General features: G+C 39.0%; 2 protein-coding genes across 10 annotated transcripts in view; one reads left to right on the top strand and one right to left on the bottom strand.

Moving 5' to 3' along the window:
• Positions 1-17,122, top strand: part of FBXL13 (F-box and leucine rich repeat protein 13) — a 204,777-nt gene extending 187,655 nt beyond the window's left edge. For 6 of the 8 annotated variants that reach the window (XM_077863928.1, XM_077863934.1, XM_077863927.1 and 3 more), the window contains 3 exons: positions 166-300; positions 6,661-6,824; positions 16,772-17,122. In XM_077863928.1, the coding sequence (XP_077720054.1) occupies positions 166-300; positions 6,661-6,824; positions 16,772-16,958 (486 nt within the window). In that variant the 3' untranslated portion in view covers positions 16,959-17,122. The remainder of the gene's footprint in view (positions 1-165; positions 301-6,660; positions 6,825-16,771) is intronic. The other 2 variants (XM_077863930.1, XM_077863929.1) reach the window with 1 other exon arrangement.
• Positions 17,123-20,129: 3,007 nt separating this feature from the next.
• Positions 20,130-24,060, bottom strand: part of FAM185A (family with sequence similarity 185 member A) — a 58,465-nt gene continuing 54,534 nt past the window's right edge. For both annotated transcript variants that reach the window (XM_077863944.1, XM_077863943.1), the window contains one exon: positions 20,130-21,421. In XM_077863944.1, the coding sequence (XP_077720070.1) occupies positions 21,309-21,421 (113 nt within the window). In that variant the 3' untranslated portion in view covers positions 20,130-21,308. The remainder of the gene's footprint in view (positions 21,422-24,060) is intronic.

The raw sequence follows: 24,060 nt of genomic DNA, 5'->3' as shown, positions 1-24,060 counted from the left end.
TTGTAAGGTTATGTTCCTTTCAGAATTCATTTTGGTCTTTCTACCACATCTGTCACAACCCCCCTCCCCCCCCCCAAAAAAAAACCTATGGGTAAGTAAACAGACGCACACAACATTTGAATAATTCTAGGATGAAAAAAACTTTGACTTTGGAATTTCCTGCAGGCATTCTGCAAAGGCTCACTGATCTTGGAACACTTGGATGTCTCTTATTGCCCCCAGCTGTCAGATGAGATTATCAAAGCACTGGCCATTTATTGCATTTACCTCACATCTCTCAGCATTGCTGGCTGTCCAAAGGTATGTGCAGGAGTCAGAGTTCAGATGTGTCCAGTTGAAGCACTGACAAAGACCCCAGGCAGGGTAGCAGTCAGAGTTTAGGCTCATCGCAGAACTTTCTTCTTCGCTATGACTGGGGTATTCATTACATTATTTTTTCTTTCCCCAAGTTGGAAATAATTTTATTTTATTCAAATAAAATTTTATTTTATAAACCATATCATTTTATGGTTTCATTTATTTCAAAATAGAATTTTCAAAAAGTTAAAAACAATTCTCATCCAAATATGAAAATGTGCTAAAGGTTTATTTATTCATTAATGGTAAAACCAGGTCATAGAGCATTTGATCAAACTGAGTATTTATAGGAACTGAAGAAAAAGAATGTTGGAATGCGATTGTTAGGTTAGATACAAAACTGGTTAATGTCCTAGAAGGTAATAAATCCATAATCTTGGAGTTATGGTTACCACCAGATAGAAATAATGTACATTTCTCCTGGACAAAATATAACAAGTTATAACATGTAACTTCACTGAGTTTGGGCCCTAGTCAATAGTTATTAGTAGGCATAATTTCTTATAGAATTCCTCTGGTGAGCCTGTTAAAAAATGTTCTATATGACATTGAAAAGACATGTAATCATCTTTTGTCTTCTTTTCAGTGTTTGATCATTTTTCTTGATATTTGTTAATAAAAGAAATATATACTTATTGTAAAACCCTTGGACTACATATAAAAACAAAAAGAAGAAAGTAAAAAATCTGTTGTTGTACTGCCATCCAGACATAACCATTGTTGGAATTTTATACATAATCTTCTAGAATATTTTTCTATTTCCACAGAGATTAGAAATAGTTATAAAAGGTTTGTGTTTGTCTTTTTTTTTTTTAAGAATAGAATCTTAAGATTCTATTTTTTAAGAATAGAAAGTGATTCTTTCCAAAATATATTGTAGCCTACTTTCTTTTCTGTTACTACATTATGGACATATCACTATGTCAAGAAATAGAGATCTCTGAATCTGAATTAATATAGCAACTGAATATACGCATATAATTTTGGTCCCTCTTGAAACCCTACAGAACTGCAGAAAAAGGGTGAATGCCTATGTTGATAGGGACAACAGGAGAGGAGAAAAGAGCAAGAAAATTTTAGAAGCTTGAATGTAGATCAACTAATTTAGCAGGCCAGAGATAGCTTTGAATCCTAAGCCAACAGTAGAGAAAGCTAGGGGAAAAATTGATTTATACCATGATCTTCAAATTTGATAGCACTGCTTGTCTCTGGAACTGGGTTAAAGACATGGCTAAAATGGAACTGGAGGGTATTATGCTGAGTGAAGTAAGTCAGTCGGAGAAGGACAAACATTATATGTTCTCATTCATTTGGGGAATATAAATAATAGTGAAAGGGAAAATAAGGGAAGGGAGAAGAAATGTGTGGGAAATATCAGAAAGGGAGACAGAACGTAAAGACTGCTAACTCTGGGAAACGAACTAGGGGTGGTAGAAGGGGAGGAGGGCGGGGGGTGGGAGTGAATGGGTGACGGGCACTGGGTATTATTCTGTATGTTAGTAAATTGAACACCAATAAAAAAAATAAAAAAATAAAATAAAATAAAATGGAGTGCCTGATGGCTCAGTTAGTTAAGTGAGGCTCAGGTCATGATCCTGGGGTCCTGGGATTGAGCCCTGAATCCCCTTGCTGAGCAGGGAGCCTGCTTCTCCCTCTCTCACTCCTGCTCCCTCTGCTTGTGCTCTCTTGCTCTCTGTCAAATAAATAAAATCTTAGGAAAAAAAAAAAGGAATGTGGCTAAAATGAGGAAGGCTGGGTTAAAAGTTCTTGAGAAGTAGACAGATCCCTAGATTTCTTCCTCTACTTCACACCTCTGGGCAGCTGCCCTTCCCTACCTTCACCAAAAGATTAGATACTGATTTCCCAGATTTCCCAGATTTCTCAATCCTGGCATTATTGATATTTTAGATGAGATAATTCTTTGTAGTGAGGGTTTGTTCCATGCACTGTAGAATGTTCAACAGCATCCTTGCCTCTACCAACTATATGCCAGTAGCTCCTGGTCTTCCATACCCCCTTCTCGTAAGAATAAAAAAATGTCTCCAGATATTGCCAAATGTCCTCTGGGGAGCAAAACTGCTCTCTACCACTTATTCTACAGATAGGAAAAACAGAGGGCTGCTCGGTGAGGCTCAGCTGATTAAGTGTCCAACTCATGTTTCCGGCTCAGGTCATGATTTCATGGGTTAAGGAATCAGGCTCAGCACTCAGTAGGGAGTTGGCTTAAGAATTCTCTCCCTTCTGATGCACACCCCCCTCACCCCCCAAATGAATGAATCAATCTTAAAAAAGCCTTCAGGAAACAGAGGGTTGCTGGGCTGGGAGATACTACGTATAATTTAGAGTTTGGGTACAAAAGTGAAAACAGGAATTAAGTGACTGCCAAATGCAGAGACACTCAAGAACTCTTCCAACGCAGCATCTAGAATGTGGCTGCCAGGTCTTCCCCTTCAGGCAGGAGACCGGGACGGGACCCTCTTTTCTGGAGGCTCTTGACTACTGCAGGATGAAAGAAAAATATTGACATTTGGGGGTTTACCAACTAATAATCCATCTAACCATTGAAGCTTTATGTAGAGAAGACCCATATCATGCACTCAGAGCTTCCCATCAGTGTTTAGTCCTTTTGTTATTAATAAATGGTAGACAATCAAGGATTACCAGACATAACAAACAAGCCTCTAAAGTAGAAGATAAAGACCAAAACAAATTAAAAAAAAAAAAAACTTGGAGGAATAAAAACATGCAGAGGAAAGAGAACTAAAAAATCTTTAAAAAGACAATCCTCAGAAATTAAAAGAACATTTAACAACTGTGTTGTCTTCGGTGGTGCACACTAATGGACTTCTTTTTAGGAAAGTGTCACCCAAACTCTCAGGATGCCATGCATTCCAGCTAGTCTAAATATTCAGCTTCTCAGCTGTTTAGTTTGTGTGATGAGTGGATTAAGAGAGTGAAGCTAAAACCTCCTAGTTCCTCCATAGTTAACTGTGCTGTAGTAAGGAAGAGGAGGCGGTGGGGGGGTGGGGGGAATGATGTGGTAAATTGTGACAAAATTAATTTAGAAAGTTCACAGCAGGGCAGCCCCGGTGGCTCAGCAGTTTAGCACCACCTGCAGCCCAGGGCGTGATCCTGGAGACCCTGGATCAAGTCCCACATCAGTCTCTCTGCATGGAGCCCACTTCTCCCTCTGCCTGTGTCTCTGCCTCTCTCTCTCTCCTCTCTGTGTATTCTCATGAATAAATAAATAAAATCTTTAAAAAAAAAGTTCACAGCAAAATTCTTGTTTAATGATATACTTGTTTAGAACTAGAGAAACCAAATGTCTCTGGTCAGCATCATCTGGTTCTAGAAGTGGGTCAGGACACTTAGCAGCACTGACCATGGACCCTCTGCAGAGTTCTTGTTTTCATTGCATACAGACATGTGGACACATGGGAAACACATGGCTCACTGGGAATTACCCTGGCCATAAAGCAGGCACAGATGGGGACTCAGCTTTTTAGTGGCTCTACTAATTAGAGGGGAAAGTAGGAGAATGAGAGAAGTAAAGATTCCAGTGAGAAGAGGAGTTGGGGCAGAGGATTTTTTTGTTTGTATGATTTGGGGGTTTTTTGGTTTTTGGTAAGGAGAAGCTGAGGGAATTCCTCCTATAAACTGGGCAGAGGATACTATCTTGCAGCCTAGAAACTAAGGAGGATGTTACACAAATAAGATATTACAAAACAAATCACCCTATATCAAATATATAGGGTGAAAAAAAGGGAAAGGAGTAGATTATTCCAGAACCTCAATGTAAGAGAGAAGAAGGGTTTAGCTTTATTATCTCTGTGAATCAAGTAAGCATCCTGATTCAAAAGATGTAGTGACTATAATCTGGGCCAATCGGAATACTCCTCATTGAGAAATCATAAGGCTATGGGTCCAGTCTAATGTATTCCACCTACATTGCTTTTTAAAATTAAATCTTATTTTACTTTAAATTCCAATATAGTTGACATACAATGTTATATTTCTACCTATATTGGTTTTGATGAGCCATTAAACACGTTAGTATCTGACTCATCATCCTTGGCTAGGTTTCTCAAAAGCCCATGAGGCAATCTTGAATGGTCACCTTATCCATCTCCTGGATGACCAGCTCTTTCTTTCTTTTTTTATTTTATTTTATTTTTTTATTTTATTTTATTTTTTTGACCAGCTCTTTCTTGCAACCAGCTCACCAAGTTCAGTAATTAGTACTGTGATCCCATCTTACCCAGCACTAAAGTGGGAATAACAATCTCTGCTCATTAGGACCTCGTATCGGGAAGTTAAGAATTTAGCCAGTCACCTCCGACTCTAGTTCCCAGCCCCATAAGTCCCAACAACAACAGTTCAGTCACTGAACATCTTGGGCTTCTGATCTATGGAAATGTTGGCCTCCTTTTTCACTCCTTCAGAAGCAATAAATCCTAGCTCTCTGAACTCTACCCATCCTGGACTCTTGCATCTCCTCACTGTCTTTCTTGTGTTCTACAATTCTGAGGGCTTTTTTTCCCTTCCTATTTCTTTCCAATGACATCAGATCCTCAAAGACAAACACAGTATGGCAGGAATGTCTGAAGGCATTTTTGGGAGAATCAGACACAATGTTAAACCTTGGTCCTAAACATGTTCTGAAAACAGGCCATGCTCAGACAATGACAACATCTGTTTTTTCAAACTTAGTGTACATTTCAAACTGAAGGGTTTTCTGTATAAGTCTCTCAACTTTATATTAAAAACAAGAGCCAAGCCTCATGGCATTTTTAAAAAGATTTTATTTATTTATTCATAAGAGACAGAGAGAGAGAGAGAGAGAGGGAGAGAGAGAGGCAGAGACACAGGCAGAGGGAGAAGCAGGCTCCATGCAGGGAGCCCAGTGTGGGATCACATCCTGAGTCAAAGGCAGATGCTCAACCACTGAGCCACCCAGGTGTCCCTCATGGCATGTTTTTTTTTAGAATGTTCAGACATTTAAAATGAGAAATTAAATCCAGTTGGAAAAAAAATTCCTTTGAGGAAAATAATCTCGTTGATTCTACAGCCAGTCTCAGTTTAGCTATGAATTCAAAAGCTAGGCCTTGAGTGAGTAAAATAATCTAAGAATTGGAGTTGAATTATCTCTGCAGAACATGTGGGCAAACTCAAGATGTTGGAACCCGGATCCCTGGGTGGCTCAGCAGTTGAGCATCTGTCTTTGGCTCAGGGCTTGATCCCGGAGACCTGGGATCGAGTCCCACATGGGGCTTCCCGCAAGGAGCCTGCTTCTCCCTCTGCCCGTGTCTCTGCCTCTCTCTGTGTCTCTCATGAATGAATAAATAAAATCTTAAAAAAAAAAAAGTCAGAACCCTCAGCAGAATATTTCAGAATAAGATTCATGTGGTCTCTGTGGTCTTCTGCTCTTTCTTCCCCTGCCTACAAACATGTCTCCCCTACTTGTCCCTTTCCATAACCGTGTTACTCTACCCACAAACCATAAGAGATGTTCAGATTCCTCAGAGTAATTTGACCTTGTATGCGGGTTAACCTCATAGTTTTATAACATACTATGTTATTAACCCTATGTTTCTAAACTGATGATGCCTTAGAGTGAATTCAAGTTTAAAGCCAAATCCCATTATGGCAACATTTCATAAGATGCTCATATTGGTGTAATAGGTATTACTAAGGAAATTTTGATGAAATTACCCATCCAAAATAGACAACTCTAAAATGAAAATAACAGCAAGATCACAAAGTCTATTGGCACTACCTAAAATATAATTTTCTGTTCTGCAAACAGTTAAACGACTAACATGAGTTATAGGCTCATCCCATGACAAGCGGGCAAGAGTTTTGATTCTGCTTGTTATGGACTGAATTTTTGCCCCCCACTCATTCATATGTTGAAACTCTTATTCTCAACGTGATAGTATTAGGAGGTAAGGCTTTAGGGAGGTAATTAGGTTTAGATTGAGGTCATGAGTGCAGAGCCACCATGATGGAATTACTGTTCTTGTAAGAATAGGAAGAAACTAGAGCTATTTCTCTGCCTTGTGAAGATACAGCAAGAAAGTAGCCATCTGCAAACCAGGAAGAGGGTCTTCAACAGACACTCAGTCTGTGGGTAAACTAATCTTAGACTTCTCAGCTTCCAGAACTATGCAAAACAAATGTCTGTTGTTTAAACTACTCTGTCTATGGTATTTTGTTACAGCAGCTCAAATTGCCTAGTACACATTCTTTCTTGGGATGGAGTTCATCAGAATAATCAGTACTTAACTTTGGCTGTGTGTTCAGATTACTGACTCAGCGATGGAGATGTTATCAGCAAAATGCCATTACTTGCACATTTTGGATATTTCTGGTTGTGTCCTGCTTACTGACCAAATGCTTGAGGACCTTCAGATGGGCTGCAAACAACTTCGAATCCTTAAGATGCAATACTGCAGACTTATTTCCAAGTAAGTACGAACCCGAATATGAAAAGCTTTGAGAACAACTTTCTGAGACAACAGAATGGCATTTGTAATACATAGTGGCTTTCAGAGTTATGAAGTTTCATTTTACTTTTTGCCTAATTGAAGTCACATTTTGAACTGAACATTATTACGCTTTCTTCTAAAATGGTCTTTGCGGTTTTATATCCTTTTACTAGCAGACCTTCTCACCTCCCTTTCTTTGACCATGCCAGTGTTAAAAAGCTTAACTCTGCTCCTCGTAGAACTATCATGACCTCTTCCTCTACTCATCTCTCAAAAATATTTCCATTCAGTTAATCTCCCCTACAGGCTAAGAAATAATTAGATTAAACCAGTTAACAATTAAGTATAAATTACTAACAGTTCCCCTAAGCCCCATGTCTCTCAAAGCTAGTTGCTTGATAGTTGTTACTCATTTAGGGATTTCCTCTAAGAGCTACAGCTCAGAGTAAAGTATTCTGGCTTGACTGCTACAGGCCAAGTGCTGGTTCCTACAATTTGCAAAATGTTTCCATGGAAGCAAACGTTAGATAAATAAGCACTCTATATAAGGAGAGGGTCTCAGGTGTCTACTCTGTGAGTTTTAAAATATAAAGCAGTTATTTGCTTCATTGTTTAGTTTGTTTCCTTATTGGTGGAGAGTAAAAACATGCAAGTAGTTTTAGCTGACCTGATGAAGTAACCAGTGGAGTGTTCAAAATGAGAATTCTTGACCAATCCCTGAAGGTCTGGTTCTTTGCAGCAGGCTGGAAAAATGAATACTAAGAATTAATATTATCAAAGTATAAAGTGTAAGCACATATATGTCACAGAGGAACTTTCTTAATTAAATAGTCTTGGCACAAGCTGAACTAGGAGATCTGATCACTTGAAGCCTAAGGAAGAAAATGGTTTCTGATCTAAGGCTGTATGTGTTAAAATGAAATGAAATGGGGGGGGGGGAGGGGGGAAGCACACAAAAATTATTACTAGTAAGACAGGCACTCTCATTGAGCCTGGGCCTGATTGGGGGAGGCCAACTGAAGCTGGGTCAGAAGAAAAGAAGCAGATCTTTGAAAATTTTTGAAGAGGAATGGAGACTCATACCCTTCGTAATAGGTCTAGAGATGACTAAAATGGATATTATTAACTTCATTGAGAAAGGATACCATAAAATAAGGTCCTGGGAGTCCCTGCCAACCCTGTCATATCATTAAACAGACAATTTTGGGTAATATGACAATGAATGAATAACTTATTACACAAAAGAGTCTGGTTTCTAATCTCATTGCGTTTTAACAAAATTAGTATTTTGGGGAGGTAATATCACTAAACTTCTAATAAGTGGGATTTTAAGTAAGAATGAATGGAGACTTTCTAGTACGGGTCTACACGAACCTAATGGGATATTAAAGTATGATAAAAATGGTGTTTAGTTAAGAAGACCCAAAATATTTTGTAATATCCTAATCCTGCCTTCAAAGTCACTAGATTAAAAATATGTGACAAAAACAAAATAAGGCAAAGTAAGACTTTATTACTAGCTAGGCTTGGCCCCCAAACCCGATGCAAAACTCTAGTCAACTAGTTGGATCTATGAAAGATTCCTTTCCTAAGCTAGGACAGTCAAGGCCTATTTTGTTTTCTACCACCACAGCTGGCTGTCCCTACCAGCAAGAAGCAGAGACATGGTCCTAGTGTTTAGAGGGCACCTGGCTTGTCTGTCCATCTCATTGTCTAAAAAGGCCAAACCACCTCAGTCTTCCTCATAGGCCCACCCCTGCTACGCTCCAGTAGGAAAGAGGCCTAGAATCCTCTGATTCTGTCTTTGTCTAGCAATAAAGAAGGGCAGTCCCCACAGTAGAGTGGCTTGGAGAGTCCTAGCATTTGGACTAGTAAGGCTCTGCAAATACTTGTCTTGACTTCCAACTTCTAGGACAGGTACTGTTTTTTAGTCAAGGAACTTCCAAAATACCTGGTCTGAAAACTTTGATTGGAGAAGTGTTAAGGCCTGGCTAGGTAGGGTCAGGTTTGTTTGGGGGCAGCTCTAAGGATTATAAAGCAGCTTCCTCCTCCACTTAAATCCTTGGGTGGAATTGGAAATGTTGCACAGAATATGTGGCCCTTTCAAGACTCAAGTTTGTGATGATGTCTAATCGCTTACTTATATTGACTCTAAAAAATCAGAGTTGTTTGCTCTTTCCATGACTAATGTGGCTCCCTCAACTGCAATGGCCATTTTGTCTGGGTGAAATAGAACATTTGGTAGTTGGGATAGAGGAAATTTTTCTTGCGTGGGAAGTGGTTCAATGGCTTTGAATCACAAAGTGTTGGGCTCCCACATGTTTGTTTCCACTTGAACAAGAAAATATTCTATGATGTGGCTCTTAAAATCCAATTACTGTCATCAGAAGAAACTTTTCTATGTATAAATTACCCTATACTCATTGGAATCTAAAAATTTTAAGCCAGATTTGCAAACCAAAGACGCCTGTCCAGCTGAAGTGGGGGAGTAGGAAACTTTTGGTCAAAGAGCAAATTGGCAAATTTTGCAAGAGAGCTTTCAGCAGGAGATATACTGTCATTCTACCAACCCCAGAGCCTAAAGGGATCACAAGAAGTGGTTCCAGAAGCATCATGCGGAGACATAATCTAGGCTCCTTTAATTCAAGGAGCAATAAGTAGCAACTATGATCATAAACATGACAAAAATATCAGTTTAGATTTGAATCAATTGTGTACAACCAACCTTTTAACATATGGCCTTCGGTGGGATAAACAAGCAATGGAAAGGAAGAAGAGCATAGTTGAAGAGAGGGAACAAGACCCAAACAATGGTCTTCACAACCCAGGAGGGTCTGAGCCACAAAGAGGTAAAAGAGACATTAAGTCTATAATTAGCAAAGAATAAAGGGCCTTTTCTGACATTTTTGTGTTCAGAGTCCAAAACTTTCAACTCTAAAGAGATGAGTAGAGTCTTGGTGGCTTTTAGAGCTCCAAAAAGAGATATCCTGAAGGCCTTTGTAGCAGTTGCTGGCTGGCAGCATGAAGTACTAGCCAACCCCCCTGAGAGGTCTGTTGCTAGGAAATAAAACTCTAATCAGAGTTCTCTTTAGCTCATGGAAAAATCTTTGGGGAAAGGCCTTTGTAATCTGGAGCTACTGAATGTTATTAGTATGAACAAATAATATTACCTAACAATTATTATCTGCTATTTATTCTGTTAATCCTATTTTGTTTACTATCTCATCTAATGCTCATAAATACCACCATATTTAAAAATGAATAAGGTAACTCGTTTAAACAGCTTAAATAAAGCTCCAAGGTCAAACAAATAAAAGGCAGAGCCATACTTTTTGTACCTATATCTTAATCATCACGGTGGTGCTCTTTTACCTTTAGCTTAGTGATTTTCAAGCTTTTTTTAAAGCTCTGACATTCAAAGGACTTGATAAATAAGGGAAGACATGGGTTCTGTTGTGCCCAATTCACTTGCTGATGTGTACATTTGAGAGGCTGCTGATTCCAGCAATCTGCGTTGGCTCCAACACTCCACCCCCTTTTATGCTACTCAAGAAACTAGGAGGAAATGTATGTGAGAGCAAGTAGTGTTATTATAGAAATAACTTGAAATCCCCTTTAATATATAAAAACCAAAAATCACTTAAAATCATCAGTACCTCATTATTACTAAACATCTAATGTGATACTTCACAACTGTTTGTATGTATCATTTGGAAAATCATGTTCTCTACTGATCCAGAGATGCCTGCCTCACCAAGTTAAATGAATAACGATCACTAAGCAGTGCACTGATTCCGTTCCCAAAGCATTTCCTACAAGGTCCAAGGGTCTTAGAGACAACTTAAGTCAAGCCAGAGTGGAAAGGAGTCAAAGGATTCCATATGTACTCTAAGACATTTAGAACACATAGTAATTCCTAAGCAGACATCTTCTTTTCAGCATCTCTTAGCTCCCATATATTGATCATACCAGGCCACCAAACTACTTTGATAACTAAAGAGAGAGAGAGTTCTTTTTGGCAGGAATGTTCGGTTTCTACATTTTTCAAGTTTCTGGATACTTTTCAAAAGTGCATGTGTGCAAACACACAGCAAAACAGGATTTGTGAAAAAGCACTCAGAGATATTTGCTGGCAGACACTATGCTGGTCTGTTCTGTTGGCCAGGTCCTGAGTCTTAGGAGTCAGTCCTAAGAGGATGGATGCCACAGGTTCAAGTGAGGTGGTAAGGACAGCTAGTTCATGGGCTAAGGATTTTCTAAAAGGTGGAGAGAAAGTGGATTAGGGAATAGTTTATGCTGGCATTCTAATTCTAATAAGCTCAGATTTGCCCCAAGACAGATTCAGATTTTCATTTTTTTCCCATTACCGTGGTGTGAAAGCATACGCACTTTAAGATCCGCTTCAGAAACACTCTAAGCTACAGAAAGCCTTAACGTCCTGGCCTTTGAGACTGGGGAAGAAGGGAAGGGAGAAGGATCAGAAACCTGATCCTTTGCTTCTCTCTGGTCTGTAAGCATCACCTCCAATGGTCAGGGGACCTTCGGATGTTGAGTTTCAATGAAGCTGACGAAGAGTACAACAAAAAGCAATGATTGCCACTAAGAGCTATGATAAAGCGATAAAGGTGGCATGGAGTCAAGAAATAAGGGGTCAGCACCCCTAAGCCTTGTGTTGCTCAAGGACAATTGTATTTCAACAAGAGAGGACATTTTTCACAGGAATTTTATCTCCGCTTTTCAGAAAAGGAAGATCCCTCCCTGCCCCAGCAACAACGCACTGACCACCACTTGCAGCCAATGAGAAACTGCCACAACCTCAAACTCTTGTTCTTTTCCAATAAACTTTTGTTGAAAACAATCCTCCCCAATTTCCTCCTAAAACATAATAAAAGCTGACCTTCCCTTTTTCTTTTTGAACTTGCTTATGGCTTACCATAGCTTGCTTGTCCTTAATTGCGATTCCTCTGCTATTCCCAAGTAAATTTATTTTTTACCTTAAACAAAATTGCTCTTTTATCTGCTTGAAGTTAACAGCACATACCACTGGGTACTTCCCCCATGGGTAGTGCTTAATAAGAAACTCAAGTTCACTCTGTCTCATCAGATTGCATTTAACAAGTCCTCTTCCCTATTCATTCCCTATTTTTTCTTGTCTATATTGAGGATTTAGTATCCCCAACTTGCTGGTTATCTTCTCAAACTCCCATTATTTGCCCTAATTATCATCTCATTTACCCTGGCTCGTAGCTGACTGGGGAACTGTATGACCCATTATTCATATGTTACAAATTTAGCATTAAGAGTTTTTATCTTCCTATCAGTTATCTAGACCTTTCAAAAACTGTTGCTCTTCTGAGGCCAAAGGATACATATACTTTAGTCAATTACTTACAAATCTTTTACTCCTCAAACTCATCCTTTTCCTAAAGCTCAAGGCCATTGTTGCCTATAGTTGTACTGGACTTACCATCAGTGACACTGAATCATTACCAACTACTGTGAACTACAGAATGTGAGGCCAGAGCTCTGCTGTTTGGGAGGATCCTGGCAGGGGGCAAGAGGGTGTTGGAAAAAGCAACCTAAGAATGCCTCAAACAAACCTGCAGGACGTAAGAGCGCTAAAACGGCTTCCCTTGTTGGTGTAAACTGCTGAAAATGTCTTGTTTGGGTTCCCACTGAAGATACAAAGAAATGGAATATACCCTTAAATAATTTACTATCTTCTTAAACAAAAGGAAAATATCAAAGTTTATTTTTATTTATTATTTATTTATTTATTTTAAAGATTTAAAAAATTTATTTATTCATGAGAGACACACACAGAGAGAGGCGGAGACACAGGCAGAGGGAGAAGCAGGCTCCATGCAGGGAGCCCGACGTGGGATTTGATCCTGGATCCCGGTATCACACCCTGAGCTGAAGGCAGACCCTCAACTGCTGAGCCACCCAGGCATCCCAATAAAGTTTAAAATTGTAAACAATTAATGCCATGAAGCTATGTATTGGAAAGAAATTAACTTCATGATCAACTTTCTATAGAGTTCAGAGGAGGAACTGATTGGGTGTGGGTCTTTACAAGAGGCTGGATTGTTTTGAAGTTTTGAAAGATGGATTGAGTTTAAATAGGCAGACATGGGGTGAAGGGTTAGTAACAACGAAGCTCTGTTGCCGAGGAGGTGTTTTATATTTGAAACTGATGGTGCCAATATTTTATGCTTCAGATTCCCTTGACATTTGGTATTATGTTACAGTAAGTGCTCAAGGGAAAACAATCTTCATGAAAAACACCCTCAAAACCTTAACAATCTCAGCTCCATAGAATTGGAAGGGGAGAATAATCTTCAGAAGAAAATGGGAAGAAGCTAAAGATATAACACTCTTACTACTGCACAATGATGTCCTACTTAGAGGACATATAAAGATCATATATAAGAATTTTCAGAGCAGTGTGAAGAAGAAGAGGCGAGAACGACCCCCGGACCGGCCAAGGCCCGCTGCCGCCGCATCCCCGCGTCCAGCGCTTACATCCCGCCGCCGTCGCCACCACGCCCAAGAGAAAGGCTGAAGGGGAGGCTAAAGGAGATACAGCCAAGGTGAAGGATGAGCCACAGAGAAGATCTGCAAGGTTATCTGCTAAACCTGCTCCTCCAAAGCCAGAGCCCAAGCCTAAAAAGGCCCCTGCAAAGAAGGGAGAGAAGGTACCCAAAGGGAAAAAGGGGACAGCTGATGCTGGCAAGGACGGAAATAACCCTGCAGAAAATAGAGATGCCAACACACACCAGGCACAGAAAGCTGAAGGTGCTGGAGATGCCAAGTGAAGTGTGTGCATTTTTGATAACTGTGTACTTCTGGTGACTGTACAGTTTGAAATACTATTTTTTTATCAAGTTTTATGAAAATGCAGAATTTGTTTTACTTTTTTTTTTTTTAAGCTATGTTGTTAGCACACGGAACACTTCATTGTTGTTTTGGGGGAAGGGCATATGTCACTAATAGAATATCTCCGAAGCTAGATTGATAACAAGAGGGAAAAACACCTTCCCCTTCTAGTTTTGAGAAACTTCCTCTTGGCTCCCAGGAGGAGGGATTCCTTGATGTTGACACACATGAGCCACCTTGGTGGTGTGGAAAAACTAAAATTCATTTTTTTATGTCCTCTTCTCCCTCTCTGCCTTCAACATAGACTTGACTCCCTTAAACCCAGAGACCTGTTGGAACCTGATCCCATGAAATGGTTCCCAGTATGTCAGGCAATCTGGACTTTACGGTGTCACCACTGAGATGGCGTCCCTCAAAAGAGTTCCTTTTTTTAGCTTGTGGATCTTCAGATTGATAATTCTGCCATTTTCATTTCATTTCCTGAAAGTCAGGGTCGGCTTGTGAAAAGTTGTTAAACAACATGCTAAATGTGAACTGTCAACCCTCACTCTAAACTTTACCTGTTCAGAGCATCACATGAAGACTTCATTGGGTTTTATAGTGGCTTTCTGATTTTGGTAGTCCATTGAAGAAGGGAGTTTGAAAGTTGTTGTATATTGTTAACGATCGTCCGCCCATGTCCTGCCTGAAATACCATGATTGTTTATGAAAAGTATCTTTAATAAAGCTGGATACAGTTTGGCTTGGGAAAAAAAAAAAAAAAAAGAATTTTCAAATGTAGGACCACACTAAAAAAAAAAAAAAAAAAAAAAAAAAAATTTAAAACATTACCAGAATGTAAAACTTCATCTTTGACCATAAACTTAAAATTTTCAAATTTGAGAATAAGTACTTCTCTAAAGAGAAGACACTGGTTTGCCAAGTTTTAGTTCATAGGATTGATGGCTCAGAACTAGAAATTACCATAATTTGCTTTTACTTATGTTATTCTTTAAACTTGTGTGTTTTGTTTTGTTTTAGTTTTTGTTTTATGTGAGTGGAATTATATATGCCAAAAAGCAATGTGGTAAGAGATGGAATTAGTAATGCTATGGTTGTCTTCCTGTTGAGTTGGTTATAATTATTTTAATACATCTAAAATTTGGTTTAAATGAAATGCATTTTAAACAACTGATGCATCTCAGCCTTTTCCAATTTCATATGTGCTGCCTGAACACATATAGCCATTGAGCACAAATTTAACTCAAAGCATGTGGTAATACCAGCTTCTTTATCAATGACTGTTTCCAGACTTTTGCAATTAATAACTCAGTGTAATATATGGTAATAGTGGGCAAAGTAGCCCCTTCATAGGCAAATATCATTACTCATTTCTGATCCTACAGAAATTGCCAATTACTTTTTTTTTTTTTTTTTTTTTAGTACTGGCCTCAATATTCAAACCAACTTCCTAGAAAAATGGCATTGTTCTACCCTTGAAAACCCTTGAGAAGGCATTTTTGAGTTAGATATACTTTTTTTTTCTAATGCTGTGATATTGTGATCTATGAGAAATATATATTGGTCTTTTGTCATGGTTCTTGGCTCACAGCTCCCCAAACGCTTGAAATTTCCTGGGCTACAAGAACAATGAGAACATCTTTTGTCATAATATTTGGTCTTGTCCTCAGTTCCTGAAATCAATTCAGAGCCATAAAAGTGAACTGGGTGTCTTTTTATAACAAACTCCTTTCCACCCCAACTGGGTTTATATTAATGAGGTGACTTTTGGAAAGCACTTTAGGATGGAAGCTGGTTGTCAGAGGAACCAACCAAGAACAGAGGGGTAGAACTTTCAGTCCCACCCTCTGACTTCCTGGGAGGGGAGAGAGGCTAGAGATTAAATCAATCCCCAGTGGCCAATGATTTCATCAAACATGTCCACATAATGAAGCCTCCATAAAATCCTAAATGGACAGGGTTTGGAGAGCTTCCAGGTTGGTTAGTATGTGTGGATTTGGAGAGTGGTGCACCTAGAGAAGGCATGGAAGCTCTGTACCCTTTCCCCACACCCTGTCCCATATATCTCTTCCACCTGGCTATTCCTGAGTTATACTCATTTATAAAATACCAGTGAACCAGTAAGCAAAATGTTTCTCTGAGTTCGGTAAGCAACTCCAGCAAATTAATCAAACCCAAGAAGGTGGGGGCAGGCGGGGGGCCGGGGTTGTTGGAACTTTTGCTCTATAGCCAGTCAGTCAGAAGCCTGAGTGACAACCTGGACTTGCAACTGGTATCTGAAGTGGAGGGCAGTCTAGTGAGGATGGGCCTTTAATCTGTGGAATCTGATGCTGTCTCTGGGTAGACAGTGTCAAAATTAAGTTGAATTGTAGGATACCCAGCTGCTGTCTAAGAATTGCTTAGTTAGGGGTGGAAACTTCCACCCACCTATCTTAAAATTTGGGTCCAGAATCACGTTTAGGTGCTTTTTTCCCTTTCTTCCTTATTTCTTCCTAAGAAAGACAGTAATATTTTTAATCATTTTGGTCACTGACACCTTTGAGAGTTTGATGAAGCACAAACCCTCTCCTCAGAAAAATATATATTAGATACAAAACTGCATAAATTTTCAGGGAATTCATGGACTTCCCTGAAGTTCATCCATCTATCCAACAGGGATCTGTGGACTCTGGGTTAAGAGCTCCTCCATGGTGGGACTTCATAGATTGGCTGGTTAGGGTACTCCCTCATCAAAGAAACTAGAGATGCGGGGCAGAAGGCTCACTCAAGAGCACTAGAGTGGCCTCAGTGTTCCCACTCCATTGCCATGCATAGTTTCCCTAACCATTCACTGAGTCTGTTAATCTCTGATCCCACTGAACCAGAGAGCTACCGAGCTACTTAAACTTTGGGATCCTGAATATTTGCATACTCTCTCAGGAATGCAAAAGAGCTGTCCAATTCATTTGCCTTGAGACAGTTCTTTAACTATAAATTTGCTCTGGTTTGAAAATTCTGCGCTAGCAATTACTTCTGCAACTGGCTAATGCAAATCACTCTTATTGCAGGGAGGCAGCAAGGAGAATGTCATCTATGGTTCAGCAGCAAGAATATAACCCTAATGACCCTCCACTTTGGTTTGGCTATGATTATGAAGGCAAGCCTCTTACAAAACAAGAGATAACACCACTTAAAGAAGATGAAGAAATCACAGTGACAGATTCAATATACAGTGGTGAAGAGGAAGTAGTATGACCTTCAGCCTCAAGCAAGAAGAACAAAAAATCTAGAAGTTGGTAGCTTAATTTGATGAAAGTATTTTTACCAGCTGGATCTCAACAGTGTAACCAAGCAGCAAATCATCTCCTGATTTTTATTCCAACTACAAATATTTCTAAATACATTATTAGTTCTTCTAATTGGTTTAATCATGATTTTTTTAAAAAGCCAAATCAAGTATTGCTACTATGTAAATTTTCTACTTAAATTTACCTTCATCGAACAAATGGTGCTGATGAGATTATCAAATCTAAGGTTACAGTTATAAAATAACCCTGAGAGATGTGACGTTTTTGACAAGGAATTTAGAAGCTTTTCTTCACAAAAGAAAGCAGAGATGGTCAGGTCATATGAGTCAGTGTAAGAGTTTGAGCCTGGGTAATGATTTTAAGGATCTGTGATGATTTAAAAAATGTAGACATACATCTTTAAAGGAAACAAGGCTTTCTTAGTTATTTCCAGACATTTAACAATAAGAACTAAATGCCACTTAACCCAGGACTCACCTTCACATTTGATTTAACAGTCAGGGATAAGTTAAATAGAAATATGAACTACATGTGAATTGAAAGGATATCCCTGCAATGTTTCAGAAAGATCTTTAAAAAAAATTTTTTTTTGGTTTATTTATTCATGAGAGACGGGGGGGGGGGGGAGAGGGGGGAGGGGGAGAAGCAGACTCCACGCAGGGAGCCCAATGTGGGACTCGATCCTGGATCCCAGGATCACACCCTGGGTGGAAGGCAGATGCCTAACCACTAAGCCACCAGGCGTCCCGAAAAATCTCTTTTTAATCACATCTGTGCTACAGAGGAATTTTAACAACCATGCTATGTCAAAAAAGATGCTCTTCCTATTTTATGCTAAAAGGTATGGATTGTCGCGTACCTCCTTATTAAGCTTTCACCTGTGGATTTTTATCACTATTGATATTTCTGTTGAGGGTCCAGGGAAAAGCACAACTCTGTTCTGTCACAAATGACCTGTGTTGGTAATACCGGATCAGTCTTTAACCTATTTTCTCCATTACTTTTTAAAAAATTCCAGTGTAGTTAACGTGCAGTATTATATTAGTTTTAGTTATATTAATATATTATATTAGTTTTAAGTATAGTTTTAGTTTTAGGTATACAATACTTTTAGGTCTAGTTTTAGGTATACGATATAGTGATTCAGTAATTCCATGTATTACGAAGTGCTCATCATGGCAAGTGCACTCCTAATCCCCATCACCTATTTCACCGATCCCCCCACTCACCTCCCCTCTGGTAACCATCATTTTGTTCTGTATAGTTAAGAATCATTTTTTGTCTCATTTTGTCACTTTTTTTTGTTTTTTAAATTCGACATATGAGTGAAATCATATGGTATTTGTCTTATTCTGACTTATTTCACTTAGCATAATACTCTCTAGCTCCAACCATATTATTGTAAATGGTAAGATTTCATTCTTCTTTATTGCTGAATAATATTCCACTGTGGACCACATCTTCTTTATCCATCCATCAATGGACATTTGGGTTGCTTCTGTAATTTAGCTACTGTAAATAATGCTGCATTAAACATATGGGTATATACATCCCTTAGAATTAGCATTTTCATATTCTTTGGGTAAATACCTACAAGTGTGATTGCTGGATCATATTGTAGCTCTATTTTTTAATTTTCTGAGGAACCTTAATGCCTGCACCAGTCTGCATTCCCACTGATAGTGCAAGAGTTCCTTTTTCTTTAAATCCTCACCTGTTTGTTGTTTACTGTGGTTTTTATTTTAACCATTCTAAAGGGTACAAGGTGGTATCTCATGCATTTGATTTAGATTTCTCTGAAAATGAGTGATGTTGAGTGTCTTTTCATGTGTCTGTTTGCCACCTGGATGTCTTAATTGGAGAAATGTCTGTTAATTTCTTCTATTTAATTGGATTGTTTCTTTGGTGTTGAGTTGTAGAACAGTTTATTTTTGCTTTTGTTTCCCTTGCCTCAGGAGACAGATCTAGGTAGATGTTGTTTCAGCTGATGTCAGGGAAATTACTGCCTATGCTCTCTTCTAGGATTTTTTATGGTTTCAGATCTCACATTTAGTTAGGTTCTTAATCCATTTCGAATTAATTTTTGTGTATGGTGTAGGAAAGTGGTCCAGTATCATTCTTTTGCATGTAGCTGTCCAGTTTTCAAAACACCATTTATTGAAGAGATGGTCTTTTTTTCCCATTGCATACTTTTGCTTCCTTCGTCAAAAATTGATCATAGGGATCCCTGGGTGGCACAGCGGTTTGGCGCCCGCCTTTGGCCCAGGGCGCGATCCTAGAGACCCAGGATCGAATCCCACGTCAGGCTCCCGGTGCACGGAGCCTGCTTCTCCTTCTGCCTGTGTCTCTGCCTCTCTCACTCTCTCTCTCTGTGTGACTATCATAAATAAATAAAAATTTAAAAAAAATTTAAAAAAATTGATCATATAATTGTGGGTTTATTTCTGGTCTTTCTATTCTGTTCCATTGATCTGTTTATTTTTGTGCCAGCACCATACTGTTTTGAATACTATAGCTTTTTTTTTTTTAATATTTTATTTATTCATTCTTGAGAGACAGAGCGCAAGAGAGAGGCAGAGACACAGGCAGAGGGAGAAGCAGGCTCCACGCAAGGAGCCCGATGTGGGACTTGATCCCAGGACTCTAGGATCATGTCTTGGGCCAAAGGCAGGCGCCACACTGCTGAGCCACCCAGGGATTCCTATAAATCTTGATTTCATGAAGACTAACTAAAGGATACTATGAGATGTTCCACGAAGTTTACTTTGTCTCGTAAATATGAAGAGTAGAACTGCAAATAAATAAAATATTAACAAGAAACTATTATAAATCATAGTATTTGAGGTTTATTAGAAAGCATTATTTAAGAACTGGTTTATCCTAATCATAAAAAAAAATAATCCAAAAGATAGGTCTATTCAGTCTTGGGTAAGTTAAATACCCCAGAAGTAGACAAAGTAAGGTTTGAAAGAAAAATTTAGGAAATTATACAGTATGCTACTGTAAAAGTAAAAATCAATATTCATACAGCAGACTATAAAATAGCTGAATTTTCTCCTCTTTCCAATGCATTATATCTTAAATGATACAAAAAAATTAAGAATCGGTGGCAAAAGCATCACATTTATGATGTGTTTTATTCATAGCTTCAATTTACATTGATGTCATAAGAAGTACTAAGTAGCAAACATGTTACAAGAGAGCTATGGCGCAAGAATTTCTAAGATAACTGCCCCCCATTACCTATGCCTTTGTATATCTCCTCCTCTTGAGTGTAAATGGAAATTATAAATATGATGAGATAGCACTTCCATGATTATGTTACAGTATATGGCAAAACAAAGATTATTCCAGGTAGGTCTGATCTAATCAACTGACCCTTTATTTTTTTAAAGATTCATTCATTTATTCATGAGAGACAGAGAGAGGCAGAGACACAGGCAGAGGGAGAAGCAGGCTCTCCACGAGGAGCCCTATGTGGGACTTGATCCCAGGACCCCGGGATCATGACCTGAGCCAAAGGCAGATGCTCAACCACTGAGCCACTCAGGTGCCCTCCAGTGAGGTCTTTAAAAGCACTTTCTCCAGCTGGTTGCAGACAAGATCAGATATTGAAGTACCAGGATCACTGAATGCATCATTGCTGGCTTTACAATGGAGGAATGCGAGTGGCCCGTGGAAACTTAAAATGATCACAGATGGACAGCAAGAAAAGAGAGAGCTCAGTAGTAGTTACAAGAAGCTGGATTTTGTCAACAATCTGAACAAGCTTGAAAGTAGATTTTTCCCCCCAGAGCATCCAGATGAGAACATATTCTGGTTAATGCCTTGAGTCCAGCCTTGTCCACCCTGAGCAGAGAACATAGCCATGCAGGTGTCTTAACCTACAAAACTGTAAGCTAAAAATAAGTGTTATTTTAAGTCGGTAAGTTTGTGTAGTTTCATGACAGGGAAAGAGAAAACAAATACAATAGCTAAGTACAAATTTTGAAAAGGCCCCCACAAGACAATTCACCAGTATTCATTCACTCCAATTTGTTGTTTTCAACATTGAGATGAACTATGGTTTTTGCATTTTGTAGTCACAGATCTGTTAATCATTGTTAGAAATTGCAAAGATTTTTATTTGTTTATTCATGAGAGACACACAGAGGTAGAGACATAGGCAGAGGGAGAAGCAGGCTCCATCCCAGGACCCCGGGATCCCGGCCTGAGCCAAAGGCAGATGCTCAACCACTGAACCACCCAGGCACCCCGTCATTGTTAAAAAAAATTATAAATATAATTCAAACCATCTTTAGTCCTGCAGTTTCAGGGACTGAAACCAGCTTTGACTTCTAACATTTACAGTGCCTTCTGGGGCATCGGCCTTAATCCATTTTTCATGTTTGCTTGCTTGGTTCATGAGCCCTGAAACACAAAATTGCATAAAGTTATATCTTCATTGACAAGAGCAATATCTGACTACATAGATCCTAACAACCCATCTCTGAAACTGAAAGATACTTTTGGAACAGCAAAAATCTTAGAAAAGATAGCCTGAGTTGGGAGAGCTGCAAAGGGGTTACCTGAGCTTATTCCCTCCTTTCATTTTCTCAGAACATCTGAAAGGGAAGCTACTCTTTTATTTGTATTTAGCTTTTTTTTTGTATGCAGGTTTTAAAAAGAGTACAACTGACAAACTACATGTGCTTAACATATGCAATACAGTTAAGTTTTGACATACTTAAAACTGTGAAACCCATCTCTTCAATCAAATTAATGAATATATCCACCACTCCTACAAGTTGCCTTGTGCTCCTTTGTCATCTCTTCCTCCTGCCCCTTTCCTGTCACCTCCAGACACTTCTCCCCAACCCCTCAATCACTGATCTGCTTTGTGTCATACAGATTAGTTGCATTTTCTAAAATTTTAATAAATGGAACAAAATAATATGTATTTTATTCTTTTAAAAAAATCTAGGTGCTTCCACTCAAGATAATCATTTTGAGGTTTATTCATACTGAGGCAGGTATCAGGTAGTTTCCTGATCAGTACTTCGCTGAAGCCTCATGGGCACCGTGTGCAGCTCCATCTCCTCTCTGGAATGGTCTCTTGTGAAATCTAGCAGTCTTGGTCTCCCCAGATGCTCAGTCCAGTGTCCTCCTCTGCAGGAGTCTTTTGGGCTCTGTATTACCCCTCCTTGCCCTGCAACCTGGAAATTACCTCCAGGGAATAAGCTGTAGCAGGCATAGAGCTCACCAGGTTTATTTCCCATCTCTCTTTTAGTTCTACGTTTTTTTTTTTTTTTTCTTTAAATCAAGGTAACTAAAGCTCCATTGTAATTCTGGATTTAAGAGACCAATCAGGGAATCCCTGGGTGGCTCAGCAGTTTAGCGCCTACCTACAGCCCGAGGTGTGATCCTGGAGTCCCAGGATCAAGTCCCACACTGGGCTCCCTGCATGGAGCCTGCCTCTCTCTCTCTGTCTTTCATGAATAAATAAAATCTTTAAAAACAAATAAGAGATCAATCAAATCTGAACTGAATCCAAGCACACAAATCAGGAAATAACTCTTTTCTTTAGTATAGTTTTTTCCTTTGTTAGTAACATGTGATGTTCTTAGTTGATGAAAAGGTGTTGGACACCAATCCAATCTTCGTGTCTTTGATATAAAGTATATCTTGGATACAAATTCTTCTCTGAGTTCTTGCCTCCCCTTTAATCTGAGCCATAATCTTGTCTATGTCTTAGAGTTCATTGCATCTTTCAAGTATCCAATGACTTCTGGAGTTATTCCCTTCTACTTCTCTTGCTATATTTCAATGCCATCATTACTTCTCAGTAAACTGGTTAAAAATCTCATTTCTAGTGGTAATTCCTGATGTTAGAAATGTAAAAAAAACAAAACAAAAAACAAAAAAAATACCACAAGCCCAAATGGTGTCACTTAGACTGAGTTCCCAAACAGGTGCTTAATACATAATCTAACTACAGTTTCAAACTACCCCAGCAATGGAGTCTTAGCTGGTCAGTCAGGAATTTTTCAGTCAGTGCCAGTGAGTGACACAAGGGCCCTTTCCATCCCCTAGAGATAGACAAGCTCTTGTGAATAAGACCCCTTTGTTTTTCCCCCCTGGCCTAGCCTGGAACAATCCTTTTCTTTTGCTAATAACTTTCCTGTCCCCCCATCCTCTAGAAAAATCTGCCATTTGGTACAACTTCCTGGAGTTCCTCTCTACTTGCTAGGTGAGGTGCCGCACAATTCAAACAATTCATGAATCGTTCAATAAAGCCAATTAGATCTTTAAATTTACCTGGTTGAATTTTGTTAATTCACAAAAGCTTCTCTTTTTCTTCCAACTCATTATTAAGGGGTTCAGCTTTGTCAATTCAAATGTTCTTCTTTTTTGTGCCTGTGCTGAATTTGGTAGGTCATGAATTTTTGAGGTACTTGCACCTAACAGTTTTTCTGTAATACAGATTTTTTTTCTAGTAATTCAAGTAAGTGTAGAGGAAAGAACTGGAAATCCTGAAGATTGGTTGCTCTAACTTCATTATTATTATTTTTTTACACTATTTGGCATCAGTAGCAAAGCATCAACAATAGTAATGTTTTTCCAACTAAGATTTTTTCCTCAATAGATTTATTTATTACCTCCCCAATCATGCTTTTCTTGCTTATGGAAAGAGTAGCCAATCTACTCCTTTCCTTTTGCAGCAGTAGAGGCTACTGTTGGTGAGGAAGACCTTCCTCTGCCCCTAGGGTTCTTCTAGCTGGACTTAAATTGACCTGAGACAGATTTACAGAAGAAAATCAAATTTAATAGGTGTACATATGGGGAACACACACAGGCATGAAATCCTAAAGACAATGAGGCAACACAAAACTTATTTGAACTAAGGAGAGGGATAGGGCCTGAAGATACAAAGGGGAGAAGGCCATAAGCAGGAATATGAAAGATGTTTTGAAAAACAACAGTTGCCCTTTTATGCAGGTGAGTTTCTTAGGTAAAGGGGAGCCTCTGTTAGTAGCTCTCATGCTGGCCCAGGCTCTCCTTTCCAATGT

Source organism: Canis aureus, chromosome 21 (assembly GCF_053574225.1).
Source record: "Canis aureus isolate CA01 chromosome 21, VMU_Caureus_v.1.0, whole genome shotgun sequence".
NCBI classification, from domain to species: Eukaryota; Metazoa; Chordata; class Mammalia; order Carnivora; family Canidae; genus Canis; species Canis aureus.
The sequence above is the reverse complement of the archived record's forward strand: the minus strand, read 5'-3'. Positions and strand labels throughout refer to the sequence as shown.